The sequence below is a fragment of the Patagioenas fasciata genome, chromosome 27, assembly GCF_037038585.1.
Source record: "Patagioenas fasciata isolate bPatFas1 chromosome 27, bPatFas1.hap1, whole genome shotgun sequence".
NCBI lineage: Eukaryota > Metazoa > Chordata > Aves > Columbiformes > Columbidae > Patagioenas > Patagioenas fasciata.
In genome coordinates this window covers 6742333-6765011 of record NC_092546.1, presented here as the reverse complement: position 1 = coordinate 6765011, position 22679 = coordinate 6742333, and the positions used below count along the sequence as shown (strand labels likewise).

The 22679-nt window shown below is 54.7% G+C and overlaps 1 protein-coding gene across 17 annotated transcripts in view; it reads right to left on the bottom strand.

Annotated features, from left to right (window-relative positions):
• The window catches only part of TCF3 (transcription factor 3), a 70938-nt gene that overhangs the window by 44714 nt on the left and 3545 nt on the right, over nucleotides 1–22679 (bottom strand). For 16 of the 17 annotated variants that reach the window (XM_065858002.2, XM_071799674.1, XM_071799682.1 and 13 more), the window contains exon 3: nucleotides 16656–16728. In XM_065858002.2, the coding sequence (XP_065714074.1) occupies nucleotides 16656–16728 (73 nt within the window). Of the gene's footprint in view, nucleotides 1–3160; nucleotides 3204–16655; nucleotides 16729–22679 lie in introns of those variants that run through there. The other variant, XM_071799679.1, reaches the window with a different exon arrangement.

Here is a 22679-nt window from a genome sequence, read left to right as displayed (position 1 = left end):
TGACTTCCCCGCGCACCCGCAGGGACAAGTCACGGGATTTGCTTACCTGAAAGAAAAACATAAAACCATCAGCTTTTTGTAAGCTTTCCAGAGGCTTCTGGTGTAGATGGAGCGGAGCCCACCAGGGAAGGTCTCAGTCGGCCTCCTGACCTCAGCAGGAATCAATGATGCATGGAGCCTGTTTCTAGTCACACGTCGGCCAAGGGACACCGGAAAGCTGCTCCAGTCCCTCGGCCCCTTTGTCCCTAAAACCAGATCACAACCCCTGTCCCGACACAGCGCATCAGTGCAGATGCTGGTAAAGAGACTGAGGGACCAGGGGATGGCGGCTTGGTTGCTTTTTAAAAAAATCCAGATCTTGCCCAGGGAAGTGGCTGAGCCGCCATCCCCGCAGGGTTTACCAGGTGTATAGACGAGGTTCTTAGGGACATGGTTAATGCCAGAATTAGGTTTGCTTGGACTTGATGATCTTAAGGGTCTCTTCCAACCAAAATGATAGCATGATTTTGTCACCTGATTTGGTTCAATGTGTAGATGAGAATTTGGGGCCAGTTCAAGGAAGGGGACAGGAATGGCTTCAGCCACCAGCAGCATGGACACATCCCACGTTACATCAGCCACAGAGGTGCATCCGGCGCAGGCTGGGACGTGTCACCCTCAGCAGACACCTCCTTCTGGGATCACAAACTGCTGGGACAATGAGGACATCGCCGAACAAGCAGAGGGGACCCATCACCACCAGGCAGCACAGCGCTGGCCCTGGTGACACCTCTCCCCGGGCACACACGTCAATGCCACGGGTGAGGTGCCAGTAGATGGCACTCAACATGTACCATGGCATTCAACGTGTACCACGGCTGCTCTGTTTTCTAGGATTAACCGACACTTTTTCCCTGTGTGTGCATTTTAAACCATTTCCCGGGTGCTACTCGAGCATCACGTCAGGACACTGAGCAGGAACTGATCCGAACAACAGCAAAAGACCCTGAAAAGCCCACTGCACAGTTCCCAGGAAGCCCATGAAGATCTCACGAAAGCAGCCTTTATTCTTCTGACCATTGCAACACCAGGGAGCAACATTTCACGGCACGCGCAGCCCCGCTGCTGCCGGGGAGGGGAATCGGCCGCCTGCCCCGCCTGAGCACCCAGCCCAGCTTCCCAGCGCTTCAAACACCCTTGGCACCAGCGCTGCGAGCTACCCAGGGCCACAGCTTGGAGACAAAAGGGGACCTATTAGATTATCTCGTCTGTCTCTCCTCTACATGATGTTTTCTCTTCTATTGCTTTTGTCTAGACGAGCGGTAACACTCCTTATCAGGAACACCAATATAACCGTCTAGAACAATTCACCATTTAGAAGTTTCTCTAATATTTTGTCTGAAGTTTGCTCTCTCTTACCTACAAGAAGCTTGAAGGATTTTTTTCCTCCGTGAAAACCCACAAGCACAGAAGCTTGTGGGGCTTTAAAGGGGCTTAAAACCTGGAATTCCACATTTTGTCAGGATGGTGAAAGCTGAGCAAAATGCTGAGAGAAACTGCTGCCTCGCAGAAAACCGGCTGCACGTTCAAACACAACTTTGGAAAGAATATACATGTATAAAAACGAGAAGAAGGAAAAAAACCAACAACCCTAGCTTGAGTACAGCGAGGAAAGCCTGTGAACGTGCAGGATGAAAGCCATCACCGAACAACTGGGCTGCTTCCAGCACAGGACCTCTGCTCCTGGGAGACCCCGGGACACCCTGGCCATGGCCCACGCTCCTGGCTGCACCGGGCCCATGGGGCGGTTTGAGGCATTGCTGCTCTGGAAGGAAAGGGCCCTTCCTGCTTTGCGTTTACCTTGAGAAAGCTCTGGGGCTCACCGAGATTTCCAGAGGCTGCTGAACGCATAAGACAGCAGGAAACCCAACGAAAAATCCGTTCCCCATTTGGAGCACAACGAGCCCCAGCAGCCCCCAGGACGGGGAAGGGGAGACCTGAGTGACCCTTGGCCTAGCTCTCTGCAAAACTGCAGCCCCCATCTCCCAGCGAAACAAGAGCCCCGTCTGCTCCTGCCACCGCGGCAGGGGGAGCAGGTCAGAGGCCGGAGGGGACAGCCACCTCCATGCAGCTAACGCACCGCACCCTCCTGACAAGCAGAATGAAGGCGAAAACCCTTGTAAAACCCCTCCAGTGCCTGAGATCCATCACACTCGAGGATCTGGCTGCTCAGCTCCTGCCCACGCTGCGCTGATCAGGACAAGGAGCACAGATCTACCTCTGGTGACCCCAGGCACGGAGGTTTAACTCTCGTGGGAAGCTAATTCTGGGTTTCCAGAGGTTTTGTCCACCCTGTCTGTTCCCCCTCATCTCCACAGCATCCCAAAGCCTCCATTGCCCCAGAGCGTCCCAAGGGAATTCTGTCCACTTCAAAGCACACAGCACACTCTTCACTTAAATACAAGCCCGTGTCTCTTTCAAACTAAGAGGTGGAGGTTTCTCAGCCAGAGCAAGAGCCCCTGTTGCCCACCTCATTTCAGCACCATTTGTAGCCATCCAGATAAACTGCTTTCTCTCAAGTTAAAACTAAATACGTATGAGCCACTCAAATCAAAGCAAGAGCATCTCCAGAGAGCTGGGCATCAGTTTGATTTGTTTCTAAAACCGGCTGCAACAAAAGCCATGCAACAAGCCCTCCGCAGGGGAAGGAAACCCCCCCAACCCAGGTCACGTCCCCCAGCTGGTACCGCAGTTAACAGGCACAGGGACCAGGGGTCCCTGCCTCACCCCCAAACCCTTGGCTCGCAATTCACTTCGTTTTGTGCTGCAGTTAAGCATCCTCCTCTGCTCGCCCTGCCGCGGCTTGCTTTAATGGGTTTTGAGGGACTTGCACGTTACGGGGAAGGCAGGGAAGCAGCAGAAGAAGCTGAGCTACCCTTGCAGAGGCACGCGTCCTGTTTCCAAAACAGGACCAAGTGTCCTCAAGCAGCGTTAACACTCTCCACTCCTGCCCAAGAGCTGAACAGCACCCAAAAGCAGGCACCCCTGTGGATTTCCAGCCTGCCTGCCTCCAGATCCCTCGAGAGCAGAATTCCCAAGCGAGCCACTCAAAATTACTCCTCTGCGCTCCATCCTCACACCCTCTGCCAGGAAAGCCCCAGACGTCTGGCAGGACACCTACCCCAATGCGGCTTCTTCGGGGATGCCATGTCCACGGAGCGGCTGGCGGCCGCGCAGCCCCAGTGCCGCGCAGTCCTGGCCCCGCGCGCTCCTCCCACCCGGGTCCTCGTCCCTGCCCGCCTTTGTTCGGGGGACTATAAAGGAGTTCACTCTAAGGACAAGCACAGGCAGTTAAAAGAAAGTTAACGAGGTTTATGGAGTGGATTAAGTTTACCAGGGGATTTTATGATGCGCTGCCCAGAGTGCAAAGAGCGATTTGGCAGCACCTCATCCGGACCCAGTTCACTCCCAGGACAGCCCAAGAGCACCGGGGGGAGAACTCACCCAGGAGCCTCAACCAGGCCCTCATCCACAGCTGCTACCTCCTCAACACAAGCTCTTTTAAACACCAGGGTCAGGCTCAGTTGCTGTTATAGGGGGTCCCAACCACGTCTGAAGCAGAGGCTCCCGGAGCGGTTGTTCGCCCTCTAACAAAAGGCATCTCCACCCAATCCTGCACGACTCTGTTGTGCTGATACAGGGTATTTCTTTGGCACAGCCCCAGTCGCTGTTTATTGTCTTGCTTTCCTTTATCTGCAGATCTCAAAGCATTTTATAAATGTTAAACCTCAAAGCCTCTCTAGGGAACAAAACTGTTTCTAGCTATTGTACGTATGGAGAGACTTGCCCCAAAAATGAGGGCAGAGCGGGAAATGCAGCAGCAGAGACGGAGCTGAGACAGCCTCTCCCGGCATAACATGAAGCGACACAGGTTATCCCTGAAGTACTTGCGTGGACAGACACAACTCCAGCTCTTAACCCACCTCCTGGAGCGAGCACTTGTGCTCACCAGGCCTGAAAGCCTAATGTGCCAGAGCGCGCTAAGATCCTTCCAACTGGGGACCCAAACCACAACGCCTCACTCATCTTTCAGTTTTCTTCTTTGGTTAAAAAAGCACCAGTCCTGCAGTTTCAACTCTTTAGAGAATTATTTAAAGAAAACAGAACAAAAAACCACAAGGCTTTTAAAACTACCAAGCGCGCTGGGGGAGGTCTGCTCTCTCCTCCCGCGCCGACCCAGGAGGCTGCCGCGGGAGGCGCTCGAGGCTGCCCCTGCCGCGCGGTGCGTGTCCTGCTGGCAGAGCCCCTGGGCTGCCCCGGTTCCACAGCAGGGAGCGAGAACGGCAGCTCCTCATCTTTTTCCTCGGCTTTATCTTCCACGCACTTCGGCTGAAAGGAACCTGAGGAGTAGTGGGAACTCAGTACCACCCAGGCTCGGCTCTCCCACCGCTCCAGGGAAACGCTGCGGTACAGGAACCATAGCGGCGCTTTACTTGGGAGATCGCTGCCTGCAGACTCCAGCAAGGGGATAAAACCAAATAACTGCGTGTCTGGGATGAGAAGGGTGCCCTAGGCAGGGGAACAGCAGCTCAAAAGCCTCACAGGAAGGAGAAGCACCAGCACAAGCATCATCTTGGATGCACGAGCTCCTGCGCAACCCTAAATGGCTCCACTGGGGCTCTACCGTCTTTGGGACCAACTCCGACAAGACACAAGTTCAGTGCCTGGTCCAAAAAACCTCCAGTCTGACTGCAACGAGCAACCCAGAGAACGGTCCAGGAGCCCGCAGCGAGCCACTGGCTCCAGACGCCAGTTTCCTGAGACGCCTCAGTTCCCAGGTCCTTCTTGGAGCACCACCCCGAGCCCAGGACCTCACTCGACACTCCAGTTTCTCACCCATATCCAGTGCCCTGCACCACAAGAAACCTGGAAAAGCAAAACCAGCTCTAAAGATTATGTAAAAACCCCACAGGACAGAATTCAGGACTCATTTTCCACTCCTGGCTGCTCACACCTGAGCAGCAGAGCTCTATTTGGCCCAACTTCACGTTTCCTTGCGGGTCCTGAGCCAGTGGGGCCACGAGGTACCTTCTACCACCAGCCAGAGGACAAGCAAGGATTTGCAGGCACCTCGGCTAGAAACAGGAGCTTAAAAATACACCAGCGCTAAGTTTTGAGTTCTGAACTAACAGAAACCGAGAGGACTTGTGCAGGATCTCTGCTGGTCACAAGGCAGCAAAGACTGGTTCCTCTTCAGCTGTTTCAGCCCTGGGTGGCTTTTGCAGGTCGTGGCTACAGCCGCATTACCTTAGCGGCTGCTCGTGGCATCACGGCCGAGAAGAAGCTAATGAAGCTAACGAAGGGAACGCAGCCAGGACGGGCACCACCTCAGAGCATCCTGCTCGGCCAGGAGAACTAGACTAAAGCAAACCCAAAACAGGTGTCTTGTGCCACAATTTCAAGCAAGAAGCTCCCAAGCAGACCTGGGCTGTACAAAGAGGAGCCGTGGACAGCAGCTGCCGGGGTCCGAGGTGTTGCTCCCTAAGGAAGCTCAACCTCCACATTCCTCCCAAAGGTTCAGATGGGCTGAGCAAACCAAACCACCCACGTGTCCTTTTTCTCCATTTTGCACACCTTTACCCCCCACACTAATTTCCAGAGAAGGGCTTAATTAAAATGGTGGTGACTCCTGGGTCTTGCAGTATCAGCAGTGAATTAACTGCAGGCAGATGGAAAAAGAGGAGGAGGACAAGAACCAGGAGACCTCCAGGACTGAGGGCGAACTCTGCCTGGATGGCATCATCGCCACTGGGCAAGTGGCTGTACACGCAATGACAGGAGCTCAGGACCCGCTTCATCCATCCCCACCATTGCCACGTCCCCAGGGCTGGATGTGCCATTCCACCAGCATGGAAATGGCTTTTCCCTGAGCAGGCTCAGGTGAGACCTTTGTATCTCAGCAGTTAACACCCTGAGCGGGGCAGTGATAAAGGGTAGAACCAGAGCACCGGGATGCAATCCTGTGCTGGCGGCTGGACTGGACCCACCCCGCAGCATCCGCGGCACAGGGCAACTCCTGCCCCACTCATGGCGGCGCCAGAGCCTCGTGCCGCGGTCCCCGGCACCTGTTGGGCAGGCGAGAGCCCCTGTGCCACCCCAAGGTGCCCCAGCCCTCCCGGGGCACAGACCCCGGTGTCTCCTGGGAGACTTTGCAGAGTTAAAGCAACACCGACAGTGGGATTGTCAGCGGCACAGACGCACGATCAGGAGGGGAAGATGTGGGGGGAAGAGCATCCAACTGGCGAATATAATACTTGGAAGGAAAAGCAGATTTAAAAAAAAAAAATGAGGGGGTGGTAAGAAAAAAAAAATCTCAGGAAGTCATCTAGTCATTCCTGCTCCCTGCCGAAACAATGGGCTCGGGATGCTGGCTAAGTTATAAATAATCCCACTGGCTACACAACACAAACACAAGGCAGGAGCAGGGTAACTATCGCTCGGTGGAACGGTGACTCACCACCTTTGTACAACATCCCCAAAGAAGGGCAAACGCCGCCGCCGGCTTGTGCGGCTGCGCCAGGACAGGGGCTCCACCGCGCGGTGCCCCGGCCCGGGGAACACGGTCCGTGTGCTACGGAGCCAAAGCCCGTGCGGCTCCGAGACACCAGCACCCTGCACCACAGCGCGCGCCGGCAGCGGTCACATTGTCCCCAGACCAAAGCCGACCATGCAGCCCGGCGCTGGGGACCGGCGGTGAGGAAGCGCTCGAAGTGGGGAAAATAATGGGAAGCCACGAACTCCACAACATCCTTCTCTTTTTAGAAAGGAAATTGGCGTTTGCGAGATGATTTGGCTGAGCTGTTTTCGAGATCAGTCCTCTGAAATCGGAGATGGGCAAAGCCAACGCACCTCGGGATGCTGGTGAAACCACTCCAAGGGACACATGCAAGGGTCTCTGCCCCAAATACGGCACTTGGGGGATGTATGCGGCCCCTCCAGACCATGAGGAAGGGCAGACCCATTCTTTTGGGCACCCAGGACAACCCCGTGGTTGCTCCGATCCTGGCGCACCGTACAGCGTGTGCCACACGCGCAGCCACGCGGCAGGGAGCCCTCGTGCCGAGAGCAACTGAGAAAGACCTTCCCAACGGACACTTGGAGAACTTGGAAGTGACATAAATTATCCTATTTTTTTCCTAGGAAAAAAAAAAAAAAAGAGCTTCCTGACTTGTTATTCCATTACCCCAATCTGGAAATGCAATCATATTAGTTCAGCTGCATTAACACAAAAAAAAACCCAACAAAAACTGTCTTAAAGGCTGAATTGATGTCCAAGGGGCTGAGCAAAGGAGAACAGAAGTCAGAAGCTGCGGCAAGCGGCTCCCCCGCGAGCACCGCAGCCACCCCGGCCCCGGCCACGCTCCGCACGGCGCGGGGAGCGGTCAGGACATCAAGTGATTTCTCATGAGATTCTTCGCCAGGTAGGTGAGGTAAAAGGTCCCTAAGAGCTGTGTGAGCAGACCCAGCTCAACAGCGTCATGCTGAGTTTGTTACAGAGCTTAAGCCAGTTTAAAAGTACCTCAGACGAGGAGAAAAGCCCAGCTTCGAGCCAAGTGCAAAGTCCAGGCAACAGGAAGATGCTGTGGGGATGCACTGCCCAGACCCAGCTCTAAACCAGCTCTTCTTGCAGCAGCCGATGCCACCCGGTCTGAGCGCACGTTGGAAACACAAAGGGCTTGAAAGAAAGAGTGGCTGCCGAGACCAAATCTCTTCTTAAAATCAGCAAAGGAGGTTACAGAGCTGCGAGGACGGAGCAGCCGCGGCTGAAAGCAGAAGCACAGGAGGTTAACAGGACTGTCTCCTTGGCCACGAGCGGAGCTGCCACCAAAACGTCGTTTAAAGGGAAATCGAGTAAATTCAATCCCTCTCCTTTGGGGCCTGGAGCGCCCATAGTCCAGAGCTCACAGGAATGGCCACCCAGCCAGACACGTCCACTCCAGACTCCAAAGGAAAGGTCTGAACAGCCTGAACCACGGTACAAGAAATCAAGGAAATTCGCTTCAACATTTTGTTCTTAAAAATAAAAGAACCCACCAAAGCAAACACCAAGCACATCCACCTTCCCACAGCCCCTCGGGCCATTCATCATCTGGATAAAATCCAGTTTCACATTGAAATTCAGCCGGACTTTCAAATGCAAATACAAGGAGAAGAGCAACATATGGTAGAGGTTAGTACGTATTTTTTCTAATTAAATGGCACGCTGCTGTTTTGTGTAACAATGTTAATGGGGCATTAAGGAGTCTTTGGAAGAGAGACCACCTCATTCTTTCTTATTTTTTTTTAAAAAAAGGTCCCAGAAAGCAGAAGGGCCCAGGGCCTCCCTGCAGCCGCACACTCACCACAGGACGGGTTTGGTCCCTTGTCACACGTCAAGTCACCTGTGTCCCCCCGGGTTCTGCAGGACACGGCAGAAAGGTAAGAGGGGACAGGCAACCCCAGTGTCCCCCTGGCTGGTCCCGCTGGGCCATCACGGGTTGTCCCTGGGACACTCCTGGGTGCCACCGTGTCTGTACCAGAGAGTGTCACGATGCAGACAGCAATGGCTTTTGGAGGGGGAAAACCCTCACTGATTCCTTATCCCCAGGGATGAAAGACGGGCAGAAGATGCTTCAAAACTTATCATCCACTTATTTTTGGTCCCTGTCTAACCATGAAGACTCTCCCTGCCAGAAGAACTTGTGCCACATTAACTTCACCTCCCTCCTGCTCCTCTACAGCTCCATTCAGAGGGAGACGCTGCCCCGGGTCCCTGCGGAAGGCAGGGAATGCTCCTTGGGTCAACAGAAGATGGACAATGTTTGTAATGTTTCTTCTCCCTGCTGGCTCTGGAGTTGTGCTAAGTGGATAATTAATTGAAAAATTCAAGATTAAAAAAAGGGCAGCTGTTCTGGACTGCGCTTTTCCCCCATTCAATGAACAACATCCTCCCACCACAATCGTTAACCATGGCAGCGAAAAGAGCCTCAAAACAACCCCTACAGAAATTCTCAACAGTCGAATCAAGAAATCTTCACCCCCAGTTCAGCTTTTTCCTCTTCTGATGTTCCCTCATGCCTATTTCCACCCTACAAGGCCACCCAGGACAGACAAAGCCAGAATCTCCACAGCCAGGTGACCAAACTGCCAAGCGCCCCCGGCTGAGCCGGACGCTGCCGCTGCGCCCCCAGCGCCGCCGGGCGCCAGGAGCGCTCCGCGCCCACCCCGGCCCTCCACGCACGCAGTGCCACAGTATATTTCACACTGTATCTCATGCCTCATTTGGCAACAAAATTAATTAAACATTAAGTCACCTCTGAAGGAGCACAGCACCTTTCTTCCCCCCGTGGCACACATAACTCGATTTGCCTGAGCTAATGTGCCCAGCAACACCTGCAAAGTATTTGGAAAACCTTCGGCAGACAGGTCCCCGAAGCCAGCAGCGAGACGCCCCCCACGCCATGGGCCTCTGCTCGTGGGACATCGCTGAGCGACAAACAGCTGTGCGCAGCCACCCCTGGAAAAACATCTTAAAATGCAATAATCACAGAATGGTTTGGGTTGCAGGGACCTTCGTGTCCCCCAGTGCGACACCAAGCAGGCCCCTGCCCGTCCTCGCCTCCCATGCTCATCGTGTCCAGGCAGCTGCAGGGATCCACGCAGCCTGCAGGTCGCCCCCTCCTTGCTGTGCTCCAGGCGTTTCTCAGCTATTTGGAGACCTGCAACAGGGCAGGACAATCCAACCCACACGGCTGGGAATCCCAGAGGCAGATGTGGGCAAACTTTTCGGCATAACTGATACAACTGCCTCGGCCACGTGTCCACCACCAGCCCATCGCTCGGCACCCTCCTCGTGATGGAAGGGGTGCCAGGAGCCACCGGCACGGGGCAAATCCCTCCAGAGCAGGTAAAACAGGCTGAGCAAAAGCTCCAGGAGCCTCCGGAGGGAGCAAGCACCAAAACAAAAGAGAAACCAGAGCCAGCAACCAGCGACCCGGGGTTTACCTGCAGTGATCCCCGCACCACGGGCAGAGGGACCAAACCCGCCTCCAGGAGCCCAGCGCGTTTTTCAGGTCCAGCCTGGTTAACTGAGCCCAGGCCAGGTTTCCAGCCAACGCAGGAGGATCAGCCCTGCTCCCGGCGTTCACCAGCCAGGCTGCCAAGGGTTTACACATCATCTCGCACCTCATCTGGGGTTGAGCACAAGTGTGATGGGAGCAGCTGAGGGACCTGGGGGCTCAGCTGGAGCACAGGAGCTGAGGGGAGACCTTCTGATCTCTGAGCTGCCTGAAAGGAGCTTGGAGCCAGGGGGGTCGGGCTCTGCTCCCCAGGAACAAGCGCCAGGAGCAGAGGAAACGGCCTCAAGTTGCACCAGGGGAGGTTGAGGTTGGATCTGGGAACAATTTCTCCCCAAAGGGCTGTGGGGCATTGGAACAGGCTGCCCAGGGCAGTGGTGGAGTCACCGTCCCCGGAGGGCTGGACAGACGGACAGGAGGTTCTCGGGACATGGGGCAGGGACAGGGCTGGGGGAACAGTTGGACACGATGATCTTGAGGGGCTTTTCCAAACAAAATGTTGCTGTGGTTCTGTCTATGAGGGGATGTGGTGTTTCCTGAGGGCCTCACCCGCCCATCAAGTTCAGACCACGGTCTCTCCTCGTGCTCTCGAATCTGCGGCTCAAAGCGCTCAGAAAGAGACGCTGATGACCTCAATGCCCAGGGGAGGCTGTGTCAACACTTCACTCTCCCATGTTAAGGAGCAGATCACCATCACTTTCCCACTCGGGAATAACATCGGTATCCAGAATCTGCTCTTGTATTAGAACAGCATCGGAAATATCAATTTGCCAAGTGACTTTGGGTGCTAGTGAGCAGAGAAGATGCCTTTACAGCATCCTCCAGCTTTAACACTGGAGAATGTAATGCCAGGTAGAGAAGAAGCCATCCAAGTTAACAAAATACACTTTGCATTAAATTCACCCCCTTAAGACACCCACTTGCTGTCTCAAACTGAAAAAAAAAATAAAACAATAACAATCCAACTTGAGTTTCACTGCACGCAAACGTTAACCAGGGAGACGCAGCAGGCAGAGCGACGGGCGACGCGGGACCCGCGCTGCACCAGGGCCCCGGGAGCAGGGACACAGAGACCCCAGACACAGCTGGGACGCGACGTGGGTTAAGGGAGGCGGCTGTGAAGACGCTCCCTGGCCGTTTGCTCCCCTGCACTCGCCATCTCCTGCGACCCGTGTTCCCTGCCCCAGCTTTTGGGCTCTTTTCTTCAAACCCCGTTTTCTGCATCCCAACCCAGCCCACGGGAAGAACAGGGAGCGGAAAGGGGAGGAAGGAGAACAGGAGAGGTGAAAACAAAGCAGAGAGCTGCTGAACGCACCTGACCAGCGTGTGGGAGACAAACTGCACTGAAAGCCCTCCAGGGTCTGTTACTGGAAAGGCTGCGGCACCCAGGGTGTTTCCCTGCAGAACCCTCCTGCTCCCGGCCCAGCTCCGCGGGACAAACGGCCCTGGGACAAACAGCCCCGGGGCTGCGGGGAGCCCAGCCCAACGAGACCTCTGCAAGCTTCACTTGTCCACGGCAAAGCTTTTTGATTTTAATTATTTTTCCTTCAATAACGGCTAACAAGCAATTTTTTTACTTTGGAGGAAAGTCACACCAATAGGTAGGCAAGTACATTATTCTGCTTTGCCTCTTCTCTGGTGCAGTGGCTTTGCGTTTAGTGACAGCTTTACAAGGCCGCTGCACGGGCACGCGTGCGACCGCGACATCGACAAGCGGCCTCACGTACGTACTTCACGGAAAGTGCCAGTTTTAAATATCAAGTCACATATTGTGCACCTCATGTCTGCCTTTCATCATCTATCAAAATAGCAAGCAAAGCCCATCATTCCCACTCCAGCATAAGCAAAACATGTGGGAACTAGAGGGACTTAGTAGGAAAACGTGATATATCCTTACTAATAAAAGCTCCTGCTTTCCTCACTGTGGTAAGCAGTTGCAAATGCGTTTCTGCAGCCCGAGACTCGACTGCTGACAGTTCGGATTGCTCAGCTCTTCCCGACCAACCGAGATGCGTTTACTGCGAGCACCAGGGCTGCTCCACAAGCTCCGGGCCCTCCCCACGCACAAAGTAATTGAACCTTCAAACAGCTCACCCCTAGCACCAATTAAAGAGACAACCCTCACCTTTCAGAGAATTTATTACTTTCAGTGCCGTTGCCACAGGTATCCAAGTTTGAATGTTGTTTAAAGCAGGTTTTCAAAGGGGATACAGACTCACCTACCTCCAGGGAAAACGCGTTTACTTTGTTCAGTAGACTATAACTTCAAATCTGTTACATGCACCAGCTTGCAACTCTTTGAAAAACCTCCCTGGTTAGCTGGCTTCAAATGTGCTTTCTGAGCTCGCCCCGATCAAAGCAATTCCCTCAACAAGGAGCCTCTCACCAGGAAAAGGCACCCAACGCACGCTGGGGGTGGAAATCACAGCGCAGGGCAGGAGGGGACTCTCCCTTCCCAAGCCGCCCCAGAGACCCCAAGCGCCGGGCTCCCTCACCACAAAGCGAGAAGGAAAAGACATTTAATGGTGAACACGCTTACTCGAAAGGAAAGGGAAAAAAAAGGGAAAAAAAAGCACTACTTTCTTTAGCAGAGTTTTTGTTTGCTGAGCAGAACTGCCCCTTCGGCGGAGAGCGCCGGGCGCCTGCTCCATCAGCACGCAGACCCGGCACGGCCAGCGCTGCCGCTGAGACGGGGGTGTTTGTGCCCCCCACGCAAAGCGCTGCTCCCGAGCCGTCCCTCGCACGCCCCTTCGCCCCAGCCTGATTTCCCTTGGTCATAAAAGCAAAGGCCCGCTGGGCAGCCACCAGGCGACCGCGCCGGGCCAGGCTGGGGAGGGACAGTGACCCCTCTCTGCCTCCTGCCACTCCCACTGCCTTCATGCCACTTAAAAACGGTGATTTCCATGTGAAATGCAGCACACGCGGTTTCCTGCTCGAGGTGCAGTTTAATTTAGCGCGCGAGGATGGAGCTTGTTTCTGACCAGATGAGTCACTTATGAACCGTGACATGGAGGGGGACACAGTTTTAAATACTTTGCTACTGCAAATAATAAACAACCAGTTTGGCGAGGGGACGAGGAAACCGCAGCCCCCAGGAGCAGGACAATAGGAATACAATGAGCACCCCAGCTAAAGTAAAATATGAGCAGCAAATGCCACGGCCTGGGTTGGAAAACACAAGTTGTAGCCCGAAGCCCCAGGAAGACCAACTTCCCCGCGGTGACCTATATGCGCTATAAATGCCGCAGACCCGGTCCGCGTGACGTAAGCTCCACCCGAGCGGCAATCGCTGGGTCTCGCCTCGCCAAGAAAAGGCAAAGCGGAGGTGTGGAATCATTGTCCGTGCGGCGGGGGAGCGAAACCAGTTCCTCCCTGGTGCATTTAAGGACAGAAAGGAGGGAAACGGTGGCAGAGCTTAAAATAAAACCGGGAGACAAATATAAAAGCCAAGGGACCTCAAAGCTGGAGGGCTTGTGTTGGAACGTTCCTGGCCTAGCACAGAGAAACAGGTTCCCCTTTGCAAAGGGGCCACCGGCACAGGCGCCAGGGCAGCTATTGGGATTTGGAAATTGGAATCTGGGGAAATTTTATCAGCGTGATTTGCTAGCAGCGCTGTTTCAAATGACTGCACTACCTTTATTCAGTGCTGGTTAGGTTAACCTATGGTTGGACTCAACGATCCCGAGGGTCTCTTCCAACTGAAATGATTCCATGATTTCCCGCTGGAAGCAAGAATCTGATCTTGGCAAGCGGGGCATTTCGGCTGGGGGTCCGCAGGTCGCTGCTCTGCCCTTCGCTCCCAGCCTCCCTGAGCAGGAGATCGCTCCTCCGGAGGGGAAAACAGAAAAGCTACATATTGCCCCAGGATCTCCCGAGAAGGACGGAGATCAAAAGTGGGATGCCAGGAATTCCCGTTTCCAAGGGTGGGCAGAAGCACAAAACACCAATTTCCCTGGCACACAAGACAGCATCTTGAGTTACTACAACTACCCCAAATAATGAGATCCTGACACTGTGGTGCATGTTACTGAATCAGCACTGAAGTCAATCACTATTTGCTTCCCCTTTCCAGGCAGCAGAGGGGAAACACTGCGCTACCTTTACTGGTGGATGGGACAGACACGAGGAAGGAATTGCTGCCCCGAGGGTGGTGAGAGCCTGGCCCAGGTTCCCAGAGAGGTGGTGGATGAACCATCCCTGAGACATCCCAGGCCAGGCTGGACGGGCTCTGAGCAACCTGAGCTGGTGAAGATGTCCCTGTCATGGCAGGGGGGCACTGGGGAGCGGGGAAGGGCCCTCCAACCCAAACCATTCTACGATACCAACTGAACAGGAGCGTTTGAAAACCATTAGGCACATAAAGACGAAGCCCAGTCCTTCCTGTAGGGCAAGAAGATTTAAGGAGGTAACCTCCAGGTGCAGATGAGGGCCTGGCTGCAAGGTGCTCTGCTCCCCCAGCAAGTCCAGGTCCCCAAACCCAAGGACTACCTGCTCTCCACCCCCCGACACTGCCGGGTTGGTAACAATTCAACTTCAAATCAAATGTGGAGCCAGACGGCTGGTTGTGCCTTTGGGGGTGAACCAGTATCTGATCGTACCTTGCTGCCAGTTAGTGAATTAAGCTAAACCAAACATTACGAAACTATAAAAGCAATCACTCCAGACTATTTAAGACCTAGCTTAGAGACTCTGGATCCTTCCAACAGACACAGCGCATCCTTGTGCTTAGCACATCTTGTTAAGGTCTCACCGCAGTTACTCATCCCACCAGCAAAACTCAATCGTCAAATATGCAGGACCAGAGAGAAATCACAAAGCTGACACACAAATTAAACATGGCCCTGCTCTCCAAAGGTGAGGCCCTAGGGATAACTCCACACCAGAGAAAAGACTTCCCCTCCACCCAACCCCGAGCTGCGTTTCAAACCCAGGATGCCCAGGGCAGGACGAAGCAGCAGCCGCAGAACGCGGCCGGCGGCGACTGCGCAACTGCCTGCAGCCGGAATACCCGGCCCTGTGCTCCATGGGCTGCTCGCAGCTGGACCCAGAACGCAGCAGCCCAGAGGAAGGGTGGTGTCAGCACTACCTTACACCCACCCGAAAGAAAAGGAGGAGCAGGGGGAAATCAAAGATTTTGGGTCATTTCGGCTGCTGTACAAGCAGAGGGGGTCCGGCCAGCGCTGTGAACTGGCAGCCGGTCGGGAAACCAACTAACACGAGCTAGCTCCGTTAGCATCCTCCCACCGGCACTTCTTCTGTGGATTATTTTAACAGCAAAATTCACACGCGGGAACGCTCGCTGGAGAGATCAGCCTCCACCTGCCTTAACCCAAGAGCCTTCTCCCCTTGAATTTCCTCCAGCGCCCACGCGACAGCTTCCCTGCGTGTAAAAACGTCTGCTCAAAACCACCTTGAGGTGCAGCCGAACAGCCCAATGTGAAAGCATCGGATTTCAGGGTACGCACCTCCCATCCTCGCTCCTGCAGGCTTTCCCAAGAGCCGCCCCACAGCTTGCTCCGGCATCAGCGCTGCAACCCAGAAATCCCACCCGGCCCCCCGAAAGCCACCCGGCGTCGGGGCACGGGCATTCCGCACGGCCAGGACCTCCCCGGACAGCTCGTGGTAGCTCAGGGCAGAGGAGGTCAAGTTTTAACTATCCACAAAGCAGCGGCGTGTTCCGGCAAGAAGGACAAATTACCCGAACTTCCCGGGGCCGCGCTGAACCCGGCACAAAGCGTCCTCCCCAGGCATCCAGCGCCCGCAGCCCGGGGTGAATTCTCCGCTTCAGCCTCAAATAAACCCGCGCCACGTTTCCCAGTCACACATCTAAAGCTCCATGCCCTTCAGATCGCCAGCCCGCTCCTCAAACCCTTCCATGTCCATACCCCCCGCCCCTCCTTGGCAAGGATGCAGCCACTTGGTCCTTCTGGGGACCAGGACCAGCTGATGGCTTCACAGACACCACAGCATGGAGGGGAAGGCAAGGTTGTGCTCACAGCACCCCAAAAACCACAGCGAGGTCCAGCTCGGTGGCTGGTGACACAGCTTCGGTGTCCCCGGGGCAGCCCGGCGGCATCTGGTCAGGGTGGCTTTGCGAAGGTCCCTTTGGGAACGCCAGGATCCACCATCGGCAGGGAGCTGCACAAAGCAGACACCCAAACCGCGCCAGGGCCTCCCTTTGGGCAGCCGAGCCCAGGAATTCACCACCACGTCTTCTCGCTCTCCCAGGGCACACATCTGCAGATGCTCATTCGAACAGCTCAAGAGATCACTGAGTGTCGGGTCCTGTGCTGCTTCAACCAGAGCAGCGAGACAACCACCTCCAGCCCAGGTAGTGGCTCCTTAATTGGAGACAGATTGGCAAGAGCAGCTCTGATTATCCAGAGACACGTGGAACAACAAGAAAATCATCTGGAGAAATAGTAGCAGACCACCACCAGAAAAATGCATAACACAAAATGACAGAAAGCCCTCCTTTTGGGTCGCTGGAAGCAAACACAAATTTACTGCAAGAAACATTACAGTTTCAAGAAAAATAAAATATATGTAAGATGACAGTACCTGATCCTCCAAACTGAGTGCTCGCTAGGGTCGTGGGTCTGTTCTTCCCATTAGCCACGGGCAGGGGAAACATCTACAAAACAAGATGAGAGAGAGGGGAGAAAAAGGAGATTTCAGTACGTTAGTTTCAGGGCACCGCTGCAAGGGGTCAGCCTGGGCAGGCGGGGGAGGAAAGGGGCAAGAAAAGCACTTTGTTGATGCAGAAAATGTTCCGTGTGTCCCTGCCGCAGAGATCGGGTGCAGGGGGAGCCCTGCTGCACACGCAGCGTGCACGGGTCCTATGGGCACCCGAAATCCACCCAAGAAGCACCATCGCTTGGGCACAAGCGACCGCTTCTTCCCCGATTTCTTCGCCAAGGCCCCGTGCAGGCGGTGCCCCCAGAGAAAGGCCGGTTCTGTTCACAAAACACAGCACCCACCGACACCACAGCACACGGAAAAGCCCAATTCATCCCTCAGCACTCGCAACGCCCCAGGTCTCAGCCAGACGTGATCGACCGGAGCGCAGGAAACCCCACGGCATCTCCCAGAGGTATTTAACTCGGGATCAGAAAGATTAACGTGTCTTTGGCATCGGTCACTCTGGCAACCCGTTTACTGCTCCGGCCGTGGTACCGCAACGGATCCTCTCCCTTCAGAAACACCGCACGGCTCGTCTGCTAACCCCTATAAATACTTTTAATATAAGTTGGGAGGGTTTCAGAAGCTGTTATTTAAAAATTTATATGCACTTGTGTGCGGCAGAAAACTAATTCTTCTCCACACAAATGGAGCTCCAGCCAATAAAACAACTGGTGGGAAAACGCTTAGTGAATTAACATTTTAATATCCTTTTACTACTCAACTCAAGACACTTTCACCACCGAGTCATTTGAATTTTTATTATTTTTAGCTTTGCAAGGTCTGAGCAACTCAGAAGTTTAATGCTTTGAAGATTAAACAATGCAATGGCACAAGAGCTTAAGAAACACAGCGTTTCATGCCCTGACAGAGCGGCCGTCTGGCTGTGGTCAGACTCCTCTGCACAAACCGGCTGCCCGCCTTTGGCTCTGCTTTGTTTTTACAAACGCTGGGGACAAGAAAGAGAAAAGGCAGTTAAATGTGGTAGAGATGCAAAGCGAGCAGTTGAGAAACCAACTGCCATTCAAAAAAAGAACACAAATTTGGGATCATATATAGGCACACGCACACCATGTATATGTAATATGTATATTTAAACTAAGGTGTGAGGAGCGTTTAGAGGCGCAGCGTGCGCGCAAACGACCGCTCGCCAGCAGCACCCGCCCTGCTGCGGCTTTGTCCCCCGGTATGGCCCTGCGCCCCCAGCCCCACCTGCAGCCTGGGAGGCGCTGCTGGGGGGGCACCAGCGCCACTCGGGGACACCGGCAGCCCCCACATCGCACGCACCTTCTTTCCTCGGGAAGTGGGGCTAGAGGACACAAGCAGCCCCGCGACAGCCCGGTCTGCAGCCAGCCCCCCCGCCCCCCTGCAGGGCAGCGCTGCCTTCTGCAAAGATCTCCAAAACCACTGAAAATGCATTTTACACGGCTGATCCCACCCGGCTTGTGCTCGCTACTGAGGCACGGAAGAGATTAAGTGAAGTGGTTTGAAAACCCTTTTCCGAGTTCTGCATATACGAGCTGCGAGGGGGAGATGGGATGCACGAACATAATGGTACCAAGCAGCAAAACGCAACAAAAACAATTAAAAAAAAGCACTGCTAGCTCTTTTTCACAAGCATTTCTGCTTATTAACTTGCTGATGCCGAAAAACCCAAGGTCTGAGCAGTAAACGTGAGTGGAGAAAATGAACGTCCTTGTTCCATTGTGCAACGAGCGTGGGTTTTTACTTCTGCAAACACGGGGTCCCCCCCGGTGCGTTCGGCGATTCCCGCCGCCCCCAGTGATCCCCACCACAATATCCCCCGCAATCCCCACCCCCCAGCCGCCCCACGGGGGTGCCCTCCCCACCCCCAGCCGCCCCACGGGGGTGCCCTCCCACCGCCTGCTTCCAGAGATTATTTCGAGACTGACGCAACAACACCTTCCTGCTCGGATTTCGGAGTCACCGACCCCCTCCCATGCCAGGATGCTCAAGCAGGGCAAGACAAGGGGAACCCCGGGTCACCCCTCACCTCAACGCAGCCTCCGAATTTATCTGTCATTTGCCAGCTCCAGTAAGCGTTCTGGGTTGGTTTGGGGTTTTTTCTGCCGTGCAGCGTGGGCTGAAGCCGCGCGGGGCGCTGCCCCGGGAGCCCCGGCTCCAGCCGCACGTGGGGCTGCCGGCCGGCTCCGCGGGCACCGGCAAAGTTCACCCACCCACTGCAAATCTCCTCTCTGCTGGGGGACGGAGGAGATGAACTGAACCCCAGGCATCAAGGAGGGACCCAGGCACAAGCTCTGAGGAGATGTAATTGGGTCATTACTTGGCCTTTGTTGAATTTGAATAATGTAGATTTAAACGGTTACGTAAAAATCTCCCATCTTAAGTCGCTGTGTTTGGTTTCTCGAGTCCTGTTCTCCAGCCTCCCTGACCGCTGACAACTTCTGCGTAACCTCGCAGCCCAATTTCCACCCCCCCCAATTCCTCTCCCTCTCTTTCTCACAGGTTAGAAGATGTAAATCCAGTGCCTGAAGATCCAAACACCCGCCCTCTTATAGCTCAGAGATCCCACAATTTCAACGGCAAACTCAAAAGCGAGAAAGGGAATTTGTCAGACCCAAGTGACAACACCAAGCAGCATTTCATGCGTTGTGCCCTTGTACCAGTGCTTCCCAGTTAAATGGCCGTTTTCACTTCCTCTGCTCTTCCACCTCGTGAACTCCAGGCTGAACCAACCTCAGGCCTGAACTCAAAACCTGAGATCTATTTTTCACCATGGAAAGCATCCAGCTGCTAATTCAGGGAGAAGAGGGAATTCAGCCCAATAAACGTTGCCAGCAGGATATTTCATACGTGTTCATTAAGAGAGACCTTCCTGACTGCAGCCCCAAACGTCCATGGAGGCGTAAAGTCAAATTTTACAACAGTTTCACTTCAGACAAAAGCGAGAGTTGCACCATGGAAGCGCGGGCTGTGCCGCGGCCGGGCTGGTCCAGCACCCTGGGCACCGGGCAGGGCAGGTCCAGCACCCTGGGCACCGGGCAGGGCAGGTCCAGCACCCTGGGCACCGGGCAGGGCAGGTCCAGCACCCTGGGCACCGGGCAGGGCAGGTCCAGCACCCTGGGCACCGGGCAGGGCAGAGGCTGCTCCAGCCCCGCTCGCTGGGAAGGGTTTGGCTCCCGCCCGGCTCAAGGGCAGAGCGCGGGAGCAGGTCCTGCCCGCCCCGCCGCGTCCCAGCGAGCTGGAAACCCACCCGACAACCAGCACCCCGCAGCATATGGTTAATACTCTGTAATAATCATGGTTGTTAACAGCATCTCACTTCTGCCAGAGACCCGGGCTGGCACACAGCCGCCCGCCCCTATCTCGCTTGGCAGGAACACTGCGACACAACAGACCCCAAAACCCATCCGTGTGCCGCTCCATCCCAGCTCCCCCACGCCACAGAGCGTTGCTGCCCCCCGCGCACCCCGGCCCGGATCCCTGCCCAAACCTTCCCACAACGCCGGGACGACCACGGCGAGTCCTCACGGCCGAGCGGCTCCCGACAGCCACCGGCCAAAAGACAACACCAAAACCCCAGCCTAATAAATGGGCTGAGACAGCAACTGGGATCTATGGGCAGGATGCTTTCCTGAAAGCTCTCCTCCAGATCTGCAAGCCCGGCCTGGATTACTGCCAGGGAGCGGTGGTGAAGGAAAGCTTACAAATTACCAGTACTTTGGGGCAATTATAAAAGGCAATTTGTCGGGAGGCAGAGGGAAGCGAGCGCCGTGCACAGCCCAGAGCAGCGACCAGACCACAGAGCTGGGGCTTTGGCTCCGGCTCACTTTGATCCACGTTTCAGATTCCTTTGATTTTTCGCCCTTATTGGCAAATTATATTGGCACAAAGCTTTGGGCGAGCACTTCGCAGCTCAACAACCTCCCAATCTATTTATCTATTAAAGAAGGCACAAGTCCTTCTCTTCAGGACTGCGAGCCTGACTCACAGCACCCCGCACAACCCTGCTACTTACTGACCCCAACAACTCACGTCTGACTATGCTGTGACCTTAAAATTCACTCACTGCACAGCAAAACACGGCAGAGCTGGACCACGGGCTGCTGGGGTTTAACATGTTTTCCCTAGAAAAAAAGGAGTTGAAATATTGACCTGAAGTAACCACTTCCAACTGCTGTGAGTCTCTCTGGTCTTCCATCTACTCTCGTGGAGAGGATCAGCAGAGCAATGCTCCACTCCTGCTTATTGAAAGAAAAACATAAATATGCTTGAAAGAGCAAGGTTTGTGGTCAGAAACGCTGCATCCCAGCAACACATGGAGAACAACCATGGAAGAGCCTCTTCAACAGACCCACATCGCACACAACACGCTCACAATGCCCAGGTCAAGATCATCTCCTCGCTAGGAAGCTTTCCATTTGACCTACTCATCCTCTGAGAGAGACGTTCACGTTCCCTTATGCGAACTCAGGAGAAGGGCGTGTGGAGCGGAGGGTTTGCGAACCAGACCTGGCTCAAACCCGGGCTGCACCAAAGCCCATCGGCCAACTTACCCTGGACGGAACGTCTTTGAATCGTGTGCTGGCAACTGACACCTGCGAGCCCTGACCCACAAGAGGCGCCCCTGGTGCCGCCACCGAATGCACGAGCCTTGCACCAACGAGTTCCGGGCATTCCCAGGTTTACACCAGTGTAAAAGTGCTGGAGTTGAACCCAAATTCAACCGTTAGGTGTAGATTAATCTCCAAGGACAGAAACATTATGCGCAGAGGGAACAGGTCAGGACCCCTCCATGCTCTGAGCATGCAAATGAGGATGGTTTGTTAAATTTGAAAATAAGGTCTTGGGTTTTTTTTAAAGCTCTAAACAGTGAGTGGGTTTTTATTTTTTTCTAAGGGGGAGAAAAAGTGAAGGGGGAACCACGGCAGCCCCGGCAGGGCCCGTTCACCGTCCACCGACCCGAGGGGCAGCTCGAAACCCGCAGCTCCGCGGTGCAGGAGACAGGCAGAGATGGACCTCGCGACAGAGAGAGGGACAAACGACCACGCACCGCTCACCAGCAAACCCTCAGCGTATTCCTGCTGTTAAACGCACACCGCCACTGCAACTGGAAAAATACAGCGCTGTTAACGTAACAGAACTGGCCCCCCAACAAAATCCTGAAACTGGGAGAACTGGGCCTGCAGGACCCCGCTCCAGCACAGAGTCCTGCTGGGACAGCTGCAAGCCCCAGCTGTACCAAAGTTCTGTTTTTCATTGCTAAACCTCGGTGCTCAGATGCGGAAAAGGGGCTGAGCCCCACCACCTCCCCGAGGTGTGACAGCTACCAGGTCACTGGGTGCCCTGAGCTCTGCCACCGCTCTTTCCCCTTTTATTCCCTCTTACAATCATAAAATGCCCTGAGTTGGAAGGGACCCACAAAGATTATCCAGTGCAACTCGTGTCCCTGCATAAAACAACCCCAAAATTCACACCCTGTGTCTGAGGGCCACTTGTGACTTGCTGACACTCTTGGCAGTAGCAGTTTGACCTGTTCTGAATCAGCATTTCTAAAAAGCTTTATGGACTTGAATCTCCAAGGGGCAAGAAAATCAGCCCCGCAGGACCACGGGCCAGGTGACCCGGGAGAGCGCGGGGCCACGCGGGTGACATCCGCGGCTACTCCTCCTCGCGGAGCTGGGGTTTCTATCTTCGCAGCACGTTTGCTTATCTAAAGGAGCAAGAAGCACGCGCCGGGTGCCGTGAGGGTGCAGCACACAACACAGGAACCCAACAGAAAGTCATTTTCTTTTGAACACAGTTCTCCTCTCCACAAGTCACCTGCCAATGACAGCCAGCACCGGCGTGGCACGGCACCAAGCCCGGACGGCAGGACAGACGGACGTGTCGGGTAATCACCCCCACCCTGCCACGACTAGA